Source organism: Acipenser ruthenus, chromosome 21, assembly GCF_902713425.1.
Source record: "Acipenser ruthenus chromosome 21, fAciRut3.2 maternal haplotype, whole genome shotgun sequence".
Taxonomy (NCBI): domain Eukaryota; kingdom Metazoa; phylum Chordata; class Actinopteri; order Acipenseriformes; family Acipenseridae; genus Acipenser; species Acipenser ruthenus.
The window spans coordinates 15,354,907-15,370,962 of record NC_081209.1 but is presented as its reverse complement, the minus strand read 5'-3'; the positions used below and the strand labels follow the sequence as shown (position 1 = coordinate 15,370,962).

Here is a 16,056-nt window from a genome sequence, read left to right as displayed (position 1 = left end):
GAATAAGAACATGCTCTCTATTAGTGTGATGAATAAGAACATGCTCTCTTTATTAGTTTGATGAATAAGAACATGCTCTCTATTAGTTTGATGAATAAGAACATGCTCTCTTTATTAGTTTGATGAATAAGAACATGCTCTCTTTATTAGTGATGAATAAGAACATGCTCTCTATTAGTTTGATGAATAAGAACATGCTCTCTATTAGTGTGATGAATAAGAACATGCTCTCTCTATTAGTGTGATGAATAAGAACATGCTCTCTATTAGTTTGATGAATAAGAACATGCTCTCTATTAGTGTGATGAATAAGAACATACTCTCTTTATTAGTGTGATGAATAAGAACATGCTCTCTATTAGTTTGATGAATAAGAACATGCTCTCTATTAGTGTGATGGATAATATTTTAAGTGGCAGGGTTGTATCAAAACGTTTTGAAAAATGAAAAGAACAATCTAAAGTTGTTTTAATGTGAGAGCATGGGAGCCTTTTCTCTTGTGTGATTTATTATCCCTGGGGAGATAGTGGAGGTACTCGTACACAATGCATTTCTACATGTCTGCAATAGTGAAGAAATGTCCCAATACAATTCTTTACTGCAATCTCGAGGTGTATGGAGTTTGTCAGTCAGTCCCTATGCTACAATTATATTTTACTATAAGTCTACAGAAGCGCTTAACCAGCTGTGATAAAACTTGCTGAGGACATTATTAGCTCAAGTTACTGGGAGTACCAGAATCCTTGGGGGGTATGCAGTGTGTCTGTCTGTCTCCTAACCTATCTACCTATTTATCCATTCACCTGTCTGTTTGTCACACTTACATTTTTACACGTGCATACAGTGGATGTAGGTCATGGTGATTTATTTTTTCGTTTCTCTGAAAGCTCAGATTTTGTATAGTCTAGAAAGCGTGGTTGTACAGCAATGGAGAGCAAAATATGCATAACTGTTAAATTTCGATGTGTCTGTTATGTTGCGTCCACTGTTTTAAGTTCACGGCTATTGTGACAGCCATAGAGCTGGTAATTCATTGTCAGATCAAGGACTTACACTGCTCCTAGTACGATCAGACTAGTCATATGTTAAATAAATGGTTCGCTACATTAATGATGATGGGGGTTCATATTATTAGTGGTAGTACAGTCGTAGTAGTACATCTGCCAACGAGGCGGCGCACTTTAAATTGCTAAATTAATATTGTGCACAAGAGAGTACACAGTCCCGCCAGACTGTATACAGGGATGTCCCCACAAACGACTCGGAAAGCTTGTGGGGTAATTATCTTATAAAATGTAATTTTAAAAGTTTTTCTCCATGCAGCAAATGCCATGGTATGCGGCTGCGCAAGCAGATCTATAAATTCAGTACCTGTGTAATAAGCCCGCTGGTTTCTTTCAATGGACTGCATGACGCATGGTCTTTACGTTACTCCGCCCCCATGCGTGTGCCGTCGGTGTCCTTTTGCGCAGCCGCAGTCCCTGATAGCGCTCTCCTTCCTCTCGACTGATGCCCTTCTGAGTGTCTTACTTTAGTTCCGTTTGTTTTCTCTGCTGCTCAGCACCATGTTCAGAGCCGCTGTTCGATACACCGCCTCCGGATTTCGGAGTTTGGCCAGGACTCAAGCCGCCCGTACCGGTAAGCAGGTTTGAGCAGAGTCGGGGGTCGACACAGCGTGGTTTCGGTGTGAGGAGGGGGGGGCCGGGCTAGTTCTGGGAGGGTCATAATGCCGGGGAGAAGGGAAGCCGGCCAGAGTCCGGGTCAGTGTTGCACTGTATGGAACAGAAGCCGCCTTAACCCATTTTATTGGATTAAAAATAAAGTCGGTGTAAAAATACCTTGAGCTGTTATCTCGAGGGCACTTGTGTGTTCTGTACCGTAGATAACCGTTGTTACAAGGGGAGTGCATGCATTTGCGCTTATTTTCCGTTATCGCCATGTCAAGTGCACATTATATATATATATATATATATATATATATATATATATATATATATATATATATATATATATATATATATATATATAATTTTACACACACACTCTTAAAACATGTATTTTCTGTATAAGGCTATTTTCATATGTTTCCTGTTTGTAGACACATCGCAGCGAACCTTTCATTCAGTCATTATAAATAAACCACGCTTTCTAAACCCTTTATTTGAACGAGGTGATCTGTTTTTGTCAGTAAACTCGCTGGTGAGGTATGTTCTTTCTCCATTTCGAGAGATGTAGTTGGTTTCTGTTTGAATGTGCCCTTGCAATGACCCACTGGAGTAAGGCTTCGGGCCTAGCCACCTGCATCCTCTATGGTGAAGGTAACTTTCAGAAATGTAGGAAACACTGCAGCAATTAACTGTTATTGCGTACAGCTATAACAGTTTTATAGACGTATGCAACGAGGAGTATAAGGGTACTTCTGGACAGTAATTTAATTAACTACCGAGTTTCCCGATTTAGGACTTGGGTAACCACGGATGATGGCTAACTTGCGTGCATTGATGTTAATCAAACAACCAAAAATAAAAAAAACCTAAGATGTGTTCTATTTGAAAATTCAGTAGTATTCTTAATGGCGTTTACAAAGGTTTTTGGTACATTTTATTAGGAAGGTGGTTCTTCCCTTGATGCCGTTACACTTTGAATCTCCAATTGCTGCAGACTATTTGTGATTACAGTGAAAAAAGCAAACCGCTTGTGTGCATCTGAAATGACACTTTGTAAACAAACTGGACAGTCAAGAGTAGACATGACTAAAATGTGGAGGAATGTGGAAAACACCAACATGTGATTTGGTGTCAAATTGAACATCATTGCAGGACCTGCTTTAACATCTGGGATTGTGTGTGTCTCGGTGACTCTTCACATTGGTTTTGTTTTACAAATATAGACCGGAATGCATCAGTCTGGTACTATGCCATACATACTGTTCATGGTGCTAGAAAGATATGTCTTGCTCTCAGAAATCACATTTCCACTGCTTACATACCTGACGCCAAGAGTGGACACCTGTTATGTTATTTGCAGGTTTCTGAATACAAAACCAGTTAGACAGTGAAAGTACAAATTCAAAGCTGAAATAGTAAAATCTGTACAACCATCACTCTGTGTCCAAAGGTCATGTCTTTGACACTCTTATTGAAAGGTTTTGTATGATAGCCAAACTAACTTTAATTGGAGAATAAAGTTGAACCACTATGGGACGAGAAGGCCATAACATAAAAATGTAGGTTGGATTTCTGTAAACTGCTATACCCATCGTTAACCTTTACCCACTGATCTTTATGCATTGTCTGTCATTGGTAATCACAGTTGTTCCTGTGGGCATATTTGTGCCCGCTAGAGGAGTATTGCACATGATGGTAGCTGACAATCTTAAAAAGCGCAATGTTATATTGGCAGGGGAACTAAAGCGATCCCAGTCAGCTACTCTACTGTGAAGTCCCTTTCACACTGGCATGCTCTACCCGGGTCAGAACCTACCTGGATCAGGACCTGGTCTCCTGTGAGTTAGCGATGCGATTTCACATTGCTTTTGATAAAGCAGGGTTCACCTGGGTGACAGATGCAAGTACACACTGCGCGAATCAATGCCCTGGAAGCAGCTTGTTAAGGACAATTCCATCCAAGCTTCTCTGGATTGAACCGTCAGCCTAAATGTTGATTAGAGCAAATGTTTCTTCATCCCTGCTGCAATCTGGCTCATGGTAGGTCAAAAATATGGCAGAAGTGAAACCTTCACGCAGGAATGGCTGTTTGTTACTGCGTCGGCTTATGAACAGCCTCATGCATTTTGTCTCGCTCAGCCCGAGTCGGAGCGTGTCAACCCACGTCCTCCGGTGGATCACTGCTACCTGGGTATGTGGTTTTACACTACGCGGGATTGTGACCTGGGTAGCCAGTAGGTTTCCACCTGGGCAGGCGTGCCAGTGTGAAGGGGCTTTAGTCCCTGTTTCTCTGCCATTTAATAAAGTTGCCTGTGGCAGTAAATTTACACTGCACAATTTTATATGCCTCATAACTTTCATAATACATTGATTTTAAAAAGCTAACTCCTGGTGCATTACCGGGTGCTACTGTGAATTGAGTCAGTTTATGTGCCGCTACCTCTCGAAGTCTTGACTTCAACCAAATCAGTCATATTTGGAATCCCAGTAAAAGTGAATGGCAGAGAGATTTCACCTGTCATTTAATGATCAGTACACTGCAACTGCCACCCTTCAACAGTGGAGCCTGAACAGTCACCCTCAAATGTATTTAAAGAGTAGATCAACTGTCATGTACAAATACAAGCTTTAAAGACCTCAGAAGTCTCTTCACCTTTAAATTTCCACTTATACCTGAAGAGACTTGGAGGTCTTAAACTGGCATTTCTGTAGACGGTATCAACTCTTCAAATCTGTTATCCCGATTTACTTATTTTTTTGGCCTCCTAACAGCTGTTTTGTTGCTTAATGCCTATTGATATATAATTTGAATAAAGCCATCTGTCAAAAGCTGTGTCATGAGAATGTTTACCACTCCTTTCAACAGTCTGTCTCTGATCATCGCATGATACCGTGTCCGGCAGCAGTCTTTATGAACCATGTGAAAAAGAGCTTAACACCCTCCTTCTGCAGTTAACAATCAAAACTTCAATTGAACAATGATTGTAGTAGGATTGAAATAAAGCAAATGCTTTTGCACCCCTTTCTGTCTGTAGTAAGTGATTTTTGTCTCTAAATGTTTGGTCTGATGCAAGTTTTTGCTTAATAAACAATGGATGCAAAGGTGTTCAAGTATTTTTCTAATGGCAGCCTCTTTAAATATGAGGAATCTGTGGACCCTGCAGTCTGTGTTCAGTGTCTAACATGTCTGTTTGCTCTCCTCTCTCCTGTAGCCTTGTGTTGTGTAAGTTTTCAGTGTCTAACATGTCTGTTTGCTGTCCTCAGCTCCTGTAGCCTCGTGTTGTGTAGATGTTCAGTGTCTAACATGTCTGTTTGCTCTCCTCAGCTCCTGTAGCCTTGTGTTCAGTGTTTAACATGTCTGTTTGCTCTCCTCTCTCCTGTAGCCTCATGTTGTGTAGATGTTCAGTGTCTAACATGTCTGTTTGCTCTCCTCTCTCCTGTAGCCTCGCGTTGTGTAAATGTTCAGTGTCTAACATGTCTGTTTGCTCTCCTCAGCTCCTGTAGCCTCGCGTTGTTATTCACATGGGAAGCAGGAGACGGATGAGGAGTTTGATGCCCGCTGGGTCACCTATTTCAACAAGCCTGACATCGATGCCTGGGAGCTAAAAAAAGGTAAGTGAGAAGAAGCGATCTGAGCTGAAACCCAGCTTACACAGCCTGTCAGTCATGTGATTTAATCATTTATTGATCAATTCAAACTCTAACTTTACACAGTTAAAATAAACATGTTATGTGCATTCTCTTTTCTACAATAGTCAAGTTTCTGGTTGCTATACAGTCAAGTTAGGACAGGTTTTGCTTTCGTATCAGATTATTTTACAATACAGTAGCGTTGTGCATCATTGTAACTCTCTCCTTTGGCAGAAGTTCTGTGTTTTTACTCAATTGCAAGAACACATGTACACTGCCTGCCCCTCAAACACAGACTCTCAGGAAAGTGCTCTGCCACACAGTGACCCAGCTGCATGGCCGCTGCCTTGCACCTATAACCCCTACAACAAATAAGTGAATATGCTCCTGATCAAGTGGGGAAGCCCATTGCTGGTACTGAAGTAGCCACAGCACGATGCTGGGAGTATTAGTTTAAAATTTAAATGTTAGCCAAGTATTAAACCTTTAGAATCCTGCTTAATTGTTAACCACTTTCAAAAATATGCAGTGTGTGGGGTGGGGAGAGCGCAACAAACGGTATACCAAGAAAAGGGGAGCGGTGTATAAAGTTTGCGCAACATTGCTGTAAATCACTGCAGGAAGAGCAATAAAAAAAAAAAAAACACTCAAGTGCTCTGGCTGTTCCATACTAAATCATGGATCGTTATTGCTTTAAGTGTTTGACAATGTGGGCAATAATCCTTACACTATCAGTGCACTACAGCGGCCATTTTGAAAAGAGCTTTGAAACAGACTTTAAAGTTATAAGTGTAAAAAGTTGTCAGGATGTTAACAATGAAAAGAAAAGTTAGTTACATTTATTTAAACAGTTGTAGCCAAACCTGGGGACATGCAACTTGATATTTCTCGAACCCAGCTACTTACTCAAGTTCATCCTCAGAATTAGAATTCTGGCATTATTCTTTACCTAAGTGAATGTCGCAAGTAATTGGCTGTACAGGCTGCAAATGATATGGATTATAGTCTAGTGCTGGATACTAGGGGTGCAGCGGTACACTTGTATCCCAATGCGATACAAACAGGAATATGCAGGTCGTGATATGATATGTATCCCCATACTTGTACGATGCATAATCTCACATGCTCATTTAATGGTGGACCATTTTTATTTTGCTAAGACACATGGGATAGGGATAGTATGTGTTTATACCAACTACAAAACGGTGGTTTGTCATTTCAAGAACCATTTGGTGAAATACAATAAGTTATTGTGGCTTTTGGTCTTGCATTGATACAAGCCATCTATTATGATATGACATATCTGTACACCCCTGCTGTGATTGTATAATCTACACAGTGTGTGTGTGTCGGCATTCACCCTGTGCCTGGTTTCCTGTTCTAAAGGTATGAACACCCTGATTGGTTACGATTTGGTACCTGAACCAAAGATCCTTGATGCAGCACTCCGAGCCTGCAGGAGGCTGAATGACCTGGCCAGTGCAATCCGCATCCTGGAAGCTGTCAAGGTCAGTGTGAGCACTCTGGGGCTCTGTTTCAACTTCCATCAAACTAACGGAACGCTCCCTTTGCAGCTGTGTCCTGACATGTCAGCCATGGCTGCTTCAGGATGAAAGTGCTTTAAGATATTGGCTCCATACTCCTTTCACAACTGAGTTATATGAAATATTAATCCATGTATGGCAGTTCTGTTTAAGGCTGTAAATCTTTAGTAGATTTAAATGTGAAATTTATTTTCACATGCAGTATTCAGCTATTTTACAATTTCAATCCTGTAAATTTATATATATATATATATATATATATATATATATATATATATAAATATATAAATATATAAATATATAAAAAGTTAAAAATGTACTTTTCAGATAATCAAGTAAAATACTATTTTGGATTTATTCTTTACTGAGTTCATAATTGCAGAGTATATAAACTCTGCATGCATGATGTTCGTGACTGACCTTGAGTTATTGTCTATATATGGTACATACACAGCTACAATGTACTGTTTCACTGCCACATTGTTTTAACCACCAATACAGGAGCGTTCGCCAGGAGAAAGTCTTTCAAGGATAGCACTGCATCAGCCTCTTTCTGGTTTTCTATTTTCACAGTACAGTATACCACTACTTTCACTCAGAACAGAAGCACTGTCACAGGAGGTACCATGAACTGGATACACTGTGTACAAGGAGAGATTTCTCCTGGCAAATATTCCTGAGTCAGTTTAAAATGCCCTAGTTCATTTACCTATGATGTGTGAATAAAATAAAAACATCAGTAATGTGTTGGAAAACCAACTGCTATGATTGGTAATGTTTCTTGTAAATACTGCAGGGGATTCTGTAACACTTTAACCCTTTAAGGCCCGGGATCGTGTTAACATGATCATACTGAAGTGGGCTTCTAGGACAGCGATTGTGTAAATATGATAGAAAAGCACTTGTTTTTTAGACATACAGGGCCACCGTACTTTGCAGTACAGGCTTGAAACGCATATCAACAGATAGGGGCGGGACTGACGTTCACATCCTGATAGTGATGTCACACGAAAAAAAAAACCTGAGGGGTTATTGGTGTCTAAAGGGCGGAGACAGTTTACAGCAGCCAGGCAGAGACAAAGGCAGAAACAATGTCACAGGAACTTGTTTAGAGCGAATAAAAAGGAGGAAACACTGTAAATCTGATGTATTTGACTTACAATTATATTATAACATGTATTCTGTCTCCATGTGTTTTAATATACTGTGTTTTTACAACATTTATAAATATCAAGAAACAAGTGGATATAAGCATATACTATTTCATGAACTAAATGTATCAGGTATGGTTTTTTTTCTTGATTACTGATAGTAATGAAATGAGTAACTGTTATTTATAAATATTCATTCTGAGAAAATAAATCGAGAGTAGTGTCCATTATTGCTTATAAAGACCCTGAGAATAAACGTGTATTATGTCATTGCAATCACTCAGGTGAAACAATATTTATTTTATATAGAGCCTTTCACGGTGGACCACCATCACAAAGCACTTTACAAGATAGTGAGGAACAATGCATAATACATTAAATACAGTGAAATGCAGGGCATAGTACATTAAATACAAGGCTAGGATGTGAATTCTAATGCGTGTGTCATACAGAATCACATGAATGAGATGGAGTGAAAAAGCTGAAATGGCAATTTAGACAACAACTAATAACAGATAGCAGTCTTAAAGAGCATTGAAAGCAAGAGAGAACAAGTGGGTCTTGAGAGTTGATTTGAAGCGAGCAACTGTGGGAGCTACACGCACTAAAGCTGGGAGAGAGTTCCAGAGAGTCGGGTCCATGAAGCTAAAAGTGCTCCGAGTGTGGTGCGCTTTTGCTTGTGTAACAAACAAACCTGAGTCGGAGGACCTCAGCTTGCGTGCAGGGACATAGCGGGTCAGCAGGTTGGAGAGATACTCTGGACCTGTGTGATGAAGGGCCTTGTAGGCAAGCAGTGTCTTGTAATCTGCCCAAACATCAATACTTTCAGGAAGTATTATAAGGTCCCTTGGGTCATCGAATAACACGAGAGTGAAAAGTTTTTGTATGGTTTCTGAAGTACTTTATAATGTTCCCCAGTGTTCAAGAGAGTCAACTACAGCCAAAAAGCACCTGGTCCTGGGGAGCATCCCACTGAAAAATGCTTGGTCCTGAAAAGGTTAATATGATAAACCACTCCTGTATAGTGAACTGTCTGTCCATATGGATTATGACTTTATAGGAGTACAATCAAAACTGCTAGTCTCTTATTGATTTGAATTCTAATTAAATTTGTTGCATAAAGAAAAGACTCCTAACATGTTTGTGAGAAGATTCCCATTCCTGTGAAATCTGGTGCCGGGACTTCACTCCAGTCTGTGTGTGTTTGTATTGACAGGATAAAGCCGGACCTCACAAAGAGATCTACCCCTACGTCATTCAGGAGCTGAGACCCACACTGAGCGAGCTGGGCATCTCCACACCAGAGGAACTGGGCATGGATACGGCATAGACATCAGTAATCTCAGTGAGTGCCTCTAAACACTGCTCCCTGAGCCTCCACGCTCCTGCAAGCAATGTGCTCAAGTCCTTGCCTCCAGACCTGCAGTGTTCTGCATTGGTTGACTTGCATAATGTGTTCATCTGCAGGCAGAGAATTTGTTCATGCCATGTATCACTTTCATCCTTCACAAGTTATTAACATTCTTCTGTGATGGGTAAATGCTGTAGCCCACTCCACACAAATTATATCTTCAATACAACTGTATGATAAACAATTGTAATAGCTACTTTTAAAGTGACATTTTCACTTGTTGTGGAGGGGAGCAAAAAACTATAATTTGGGAAACTTAGTTTCTCAGCATCCTCAAAGCACATTTTTTTTGGAGTTCCCTTTTTTTTTTAGTGTTGGTATAGAAGATTTGTATTAAAGGTTACATCTGTGTTTCTGAATATGGCTGTTTTCTCAATGTAGGTTTACTTGTACATATCTGACAGAATAATTAACTGTCTTGAGATTATAGAGTTCCATGAACTGTCGTATAAATATACGTATAACTCCTACTTTTTGGGGGTAAAAATAATAGCTAGCGAGTACTGGGGAAAACCTTACTGCTCACTGAAGTGGCGATTTCATTTATGGAATCTAATTCGGCACGAGGAGGGAGTGTAATGCTTGATCTGTTGTCTTTCAGATGGTTTCCCCGAGGACTGTTTCCAACGGTGCGACAGTCGTCGTCTGCACTTGATGTGTCGGCCTCGTAAAACAATACTTTGTGTGATATTTAAATATGGCCTTTGTTGTCCTGCTGTGTATGAAGATGGACCCAATAAAGGAAAAAGCTCTCTGAGAGGCTTTGTGCTGATTTATGAGCTTTGTGCTTCTTCTGGGATAACACTTTTACGCAAGGTGATGCGCGGTAATAATTTGATTGGTTTAGGGGTTGAGTCCTCATTGGAACTAGGGATGTATCAAATTGACAGTATATGGCAAAAGTCAAATATAGCACGGTTATCGTCGTACCGCAGTATAATGTCATTTTTTTTAAATCTGTTTTTTAAATGGCTATTTAAAGAAATACTTGTCATTTTTTAACAAAGATAACTTTAATTTTTAAAGTTTTAAAACAAATACAACACACTGGTACTACAGTTCTATCAGGCACTGCCTAACTGGTAGTAGTGTTCACTCCAGCTCACACAAGCTCAGCAAAATAATGCTGCTTTTTTATTTCAAATTACTGTGGAGAAGCACCAAAATATTAACATTTTCTGGGCTCATTCTGGAATAAGGATGTGACCACTGCAACTGAATACCCTCTTCATCTGTATCAGTTTGTACAGCATCCTATTAGTTTAGAGAAGCAAAGTGTTACCTAGCAATAGCCAATCGAGTGTGTTTTAAGACATGCAGTGCCCGCCCACTATCTCAGCAGAGTGCAAAGTTTAATAAGACGGCGCCTGCAATTTTTTTTTCATTTGGACTGCAGGTTAACAGCAACTATCACAAAGTAAAGAAGAAAAGTACAGTAGCGGTGCACGCTACCAAAGAGTTCAGAACGTGTGCAGAGGTGTGCAGTGCACGCTACCAAAGAGAGTTCAGAACGTGTGCAGAGGTGTGCAGTGCACGCTACCAAAGAGTTCAGAACGTGTGCAGAGGTGTGCTGTGCACGCTACCAAAGAGTTCAGAACGTGTGCAGTGCATGCTACCAAAGAGTTCAGAACGTGTGCAGATATAATAATTTTTAATTGTTTAATTTCAGAAAAGCATAGGCAAGAACTCTGCTTTTCTGAAATTACACTAAATGAAACAGCTTGTTGAATCCGCTACAATGGGTTTTAACCTGGAATTGGTTGACCTTTTCTTGTATAAAGTATGTGTACATTTTCATCATGCAGTTTAATTAGGGGTGTCCTGACAATGTTCTTAATACTGGTAAATACTGGTGCCAAAATGCACCAAATCAATGTAAACAGTTTGCTGGGAGAGAGAAACGGTCCAATGCTGCTGTCTGTCTAATTGTAGACAGAGTGCACAGAGTACAGGCCAGGGGTGAATGGTATGGTTTTAATTTAAAATCAATCCTGCTGTTTTATATGTGCTACATGACTTGATATGGGATCTTCAGGGCATTGAATACAGTGACTTGTGAGCATTGGAATGACCATCTCTAATACTGTAGCTAAAACATCATGGTTCAAATGTGATATTTCTGTGGCTCTAAGCAAATTACTGTAGCAAAACAAAACCTCTCTCCACATGATGGTAGACTGTGTTCTATGGACAGTAGATCATATTGCCTCTTGGAGTGCTATATCGAAACCGTGGGTGCTTTGAGTAACGGAGCGGCTCAGAACAAGAATGTTTCCACTCACCCGGATCACTGATGAAAGCAGCTCACTTAACGCACCACTGCCATATCTGTTTCACGTTTAACCACGCATAACGAAAACTGTTTCTTTTGTTTCATTTGAAGTTGAAGTTTGGATGAAAGCCCTTTTAATCAGACGTGCTTAATATTCGAGAAGAGGTTGTAGCTTTCTGTGGCCTGTGGTCTACTAAGACACACATGAGCTGCGATAACACATAGGCCTGTTTATTTCTGCTGAACATCTTTTATTGCAGTGCCCCCTACTGGCGCTACCCAGCACTGCAACTACATACAATACCATATAATGTATATCAACCTATATCACTACAGTCCGTAATATTGTGACGTTATACCGCTGAGTGGTCAGGACAAGAGCAGCGGTTCTCTGTTACACAAGCACTTCACTAGCAAGTGTAAGAGTTCAAACTACTGTGGATAATGTTAATAGCCTCTCTTTTACACTACAACAACATGATTCATGGGTGACTGTTTACTGTGCACTGTAGTTCATTAGAAACCATACTTGTCTTTCCAGATTGTTTGCATTCTGTAAATGTAAAGTTAGCTGCAGGTACACACGCTTCCCACCACCCCGGGAACTAAACACGCATGAGAACTAAACATGAAAATTAAACATGAGAACTAAACATGAAAATTAAACCTGAAGACTAAACATGAAAATTAAACCTGAAGACTAAACATGAAAATTGAACCTGAAGACTAAACATGAAAATTAAACCTGAAAACTAAACATGAAAATTAAACCTGAAAACTAAACATGAAAATTAAACCTGAAGACTAAACATGAGGACTAAACATGAAAATTAAACCTGAAGACGAAACATGAGGACTAAACATGAAAATTAAACCTGAAGACTAAACATGAAAATTAAACATGAAAACTAAACATGAGAAGTAAACTTGAAAACTAAACATGAAAACTAAACATGAAAATTAAACCTGAAGACTAAACATGAGGACTAAACATGAAAATTAAACATGAAAACTAAACATGAAGACTAAACATGAGGACTAAACATGAACATTAAACCTGAAGACTAAACATGAGGACTAAACATGAAAACTAAACATGAGAAGTAAACATGAGGACTAAACATGAAAATTAAACCTGAAGACTAAACATGAAAATTAAACCTGAAAACTAAACATGAAAATTAAACCTGAAGACTAAACATGAAAATTAAACCTGAAAACTAAACATGAAAATTTAACCTGAAGACTAAACATGAGGACTAAACATGAAAATTAAACATGAAAACTAAACATGAAAATTAAACCTGAAGACTAAACATGAAAATTAAACCTGAAGACTAAACATGAAAATTAAACATGAAAACTAAACATGAGAAGTAAACTTGAAAACTAAACATGAAAATTAAACATGAAAACTAAACAGGCCTGCTCCTGCTGCTACACATACATCTCGTCATGGTGCTTTTGATTTTAATATAAAGGTCATCTCTCAAGAGAGTGTCATACCCTCCAACTGTACCGATTTAGCTACAAAACCGAATTTCGAACTTTGGTACCAAATCCCCACAAATTGATGTGTGTACCGAATTTTGAGCTTCATCTGAAGATTTTTTTTTTCCTGCACAGCCCCGCAAAGCCACTAGAGTCACATCCACATGGTACTGCCTGCTAGAGAGATGGTAGATAACAAAGATACTGGTAGAGACAGTCCATTCAAAGATTTCAAATTCATGGAATGCTTAATGATTTAGAATGTTTCAAAAGTTGTTTTAGGTTTTTCTCTGATGCATTATACATCATGGGACTGATAATAAATGTCTGTGTAGCAATACATACATTTACATACTAAAATAAAGTGCAGTTTTTTTAACTATAGCCAAATCGCAGTCTGTTATAGGGAAGATATATGCTTATTGGAAAATGGAATGGCAGCTGGCAAATCACTATTGGTAATAAGAGGAATGCAATGAACCAACATTATAAATTGTGAGCCTCTTCTCTGAAATTCACATCACATGCCAACTCTACAGATTAAGGAGCTATAGTACACATTGGTAACCAACTCAGTACTCTACCAATTTCAGAAGTGCTGTAGTCCTGCCACGATTCGCTTCTCCTGCTATGTATCCCAGTATATCATGCAGGCACAAAAATGCATATTCCTCCTGTAGTATTTGTGCACTTGGGTAAGAGATGTAAGTTCTCAAATTAAAAAAAAGGATACTTTTGGAGTAAGTCAGTTTATACCACCTGCTTTAAAAGGGCACTGAGCACAGGGTTAAGAAGAGAGGGAAGCCTCTTCAGCATGAGCACAGGGTTGAGAAGAGAGGGAAGCCTCTTCAGCATGAGCACAGGGTTAGAGAGAGGGAAGCCTTTTCAGCATGAGCACAGGGTTAAGAAGAGAGGGGAGACTCTTCAGCATGAGCACAGGGTTAAGAAGAGAGGGAAGGCTGTTCAGCATGAGCACAGGGTTAAGAAGAGAGGGAAGGCTCTTCAGCATGAGCACAGGGTTAAGAGAGGGGAGGCTCTTCAGCATGAGCACAGGGTTAAGAAGAGAGGGAAGGCTCTTCAGCATGAGCACAGGGTTAAGAAGAGAGGGAAGCCTCTTCAGCATGAGCACAGGGTTATGAAGAGATGGAAGCCTCTTCAGCATGAGCACAGGGTTAGAGAGAGGGAAGGCTCTTCAGCATGAGCACAGGGTTAAGAAGAGAGGGGAGACTCTTCAGCATAAGCACAGGGTTAAGAAGAGAGGGGAGACTCTTCAGCATGAGCACGGGGTTAAGAAGAGAGGGAAGGCTGTTCAGCATGAGCACAGGGTTAAGAAGAGAGGGAAGGCTCTTCAGCATGAGCACAGGGTTAAGAAGAGAGGGGAGGCTCGTCAGCATGAGCACAGGGTTAAGAAGAGAGGGGAGACTCTTCAGCATGAGCACAGGGTTAAGAAGAGAGGGAAGGCTGTTCAGCATGAGCACAGGGTTAAGAAGAGAGGGAAGGCTCTTCAGCATGAGTACAGGGTTAAGAAGAGAGGGGAGGCTCTTCAGCATGAGCACAGGGTTAAGAAGAGAGGGGAGGCTCGTCAGCATGAGCACAGGGTTAAGAAGAGAGGGAAGGCTCTTCAGCATGAGCACAGGGTTAAGAAGAGAGGGAAGGCTCTTCAGCATGAGCACAGGGTTAAGAGAGGGAAGGCTGTTCAGCATGAGCACAGGGTTAAGAAGAGAGGGAAGGCTCTTCAGCATGAGCACAGGGTTAAGAAGAGAGGGGAGGCTCTTCAGCATGAGCACAGGGTTAAGAAGAGAGGGGAGGCTCTTCAGCATGAGCACAAGGCTAAGAAGAGAGGGAAGGCTCTTCAGCATGAGCACAGGGTTAAGAAGAGAGGGAAGCCTTTTCAGCATGAGCACAGGGTTAAGAAGAGAGGGAAGGCTCTTCAGCATGAGCACAGGGTTAAGAAGAGAGGGGAGGCTCTTCAGCATGAGCACAGGGTTAAGAAGAGAGGGAAGCCTCTTCAGCATGAGCACAGGGTTAGAGAGAGGGAAGCCTCTTCAGCATGAGCACAGGGTTAAGAAGAGAGGGAAGGCTCTTCAGCATGAGCACAGGGTTAAGAAGAGAGGGAAGGCTCTTCAGCATGAGCACAGGGTTAAGAAGACAGGGAAGGCTCTTCAGCATGAGCACAGGGTTAAGAAGAGGGAAGTCTCTTCAGCATGAGCACAGGGTTAGAGAGAGGGAAGCCTCTTCAGCATGAGCACAGGGTTAAGAAGAGAGGGAAGCCTCTTCAGCATGAGCACAGGGTTAAGAAGAGAGGGGAGGCTCTTCAGCATGAGCACAGGGTTAAAGAGAGGGAAGCCTCTTCAGCATGAGCACAGGGTTAAGAAGAGAGTGAAGCCTCTTCAGCATGAGCACAGGGTTAAGAAGAGAGGGAAGGCTGTTCAGCATGAGCACAGGGTTAAGAAGAGAGGGAAGCCTCTTCAGCATGAGCACAGGGTTAAGAAGAGAGGGGAGGCTCTTCAGCATGAGCACAGGGTTAAAGAGAGGGAAGCCTCTTCAGCATGAGCACAGGGTTAAGAAGAGAGGGAAGCCTCTTCAGCATGAGCACAGGGTTAAGAAGAGAGGGAAGGCTGTTCAGCATGAGCACAGGGTTAAGAAGAGAGGGAAGCCTCTTCAGCATGAGCACAGGGTTAAGAAGAGAGGGAAGGCTCTTCAGCATGAGCACAGGGTTAAGAAGAGAGGGAAGGCTCTTCAGCATGAGCACAGGGTTAAGAAGACAGGGAAGGCTCTTCAGCATGAGCACAGGGTTAGAGAGAGGGAAGCCTTTTCAGCATGAGCACAGGGTTAGAGAGAGGGAAGGCTCTTCAGCATGAGCACAGGGTTAAGAAGAGAGGGGAGGCTC

The 16,056-nt window shown here is 40.9% G+C and overlaps 1 protein-coding gene across 1 annotated transcript; it reads left to right on the top strand.

Moving 5' to 3' along the window:
- Positions 1-1,401: 1,401 nt before the first annotated feature.
- Positions 1,402-10,160, top strand: LOC117427812 (cytochrome c oxidase subunit 5A, mitochondrial-like). The gene is made up of 5 exons (XM_034046133.3): positions 1,402-1,638; positions 5,163-5,279; positions 6,684-6,805; positions 9,209-9,337; positions 10,005-10,160. The coding sequence occupies exons 1-4, from the start codon at positions 1,566-1,568 to the stop codon at positions 9,320-9,322; spliced, it is 426 nt and encodes a 141-aa protein (XP_033902024.1). The 5' UTR covers positions 1,402-1,565; the 3' UTR covers positions 9,323-9,337; positions 10,005-10,160.
- Positions 10,161-16,056: the final 5,896 nt, after the last annotated feature.

Bases quoted from the DNA above. Each gene is read 5' to 3' on its own strand.
- LOC117427812 (XM_034046133.3), top strand. From the start codon at position 1,566: ATGTTCAGAGCCGCTGTTCGATACACCGCCTCCGGATTTCGGAGTTTG. The intron at 5,280-6,683 runs GTAAGTGAGAAG...CCTGTTCTAAAG, and splicing joins TGCCTGGGAGCTAAAAAAAG to GTATGAACACCCTGATTGGT. The intron at 6,806-9,208 runs GTCAGTGTGAGC...TTGTATTGACAG, and splicing joins GCATCCTGGAAGCTGTCAAG to GATAAAGCCGGACCTCACAA.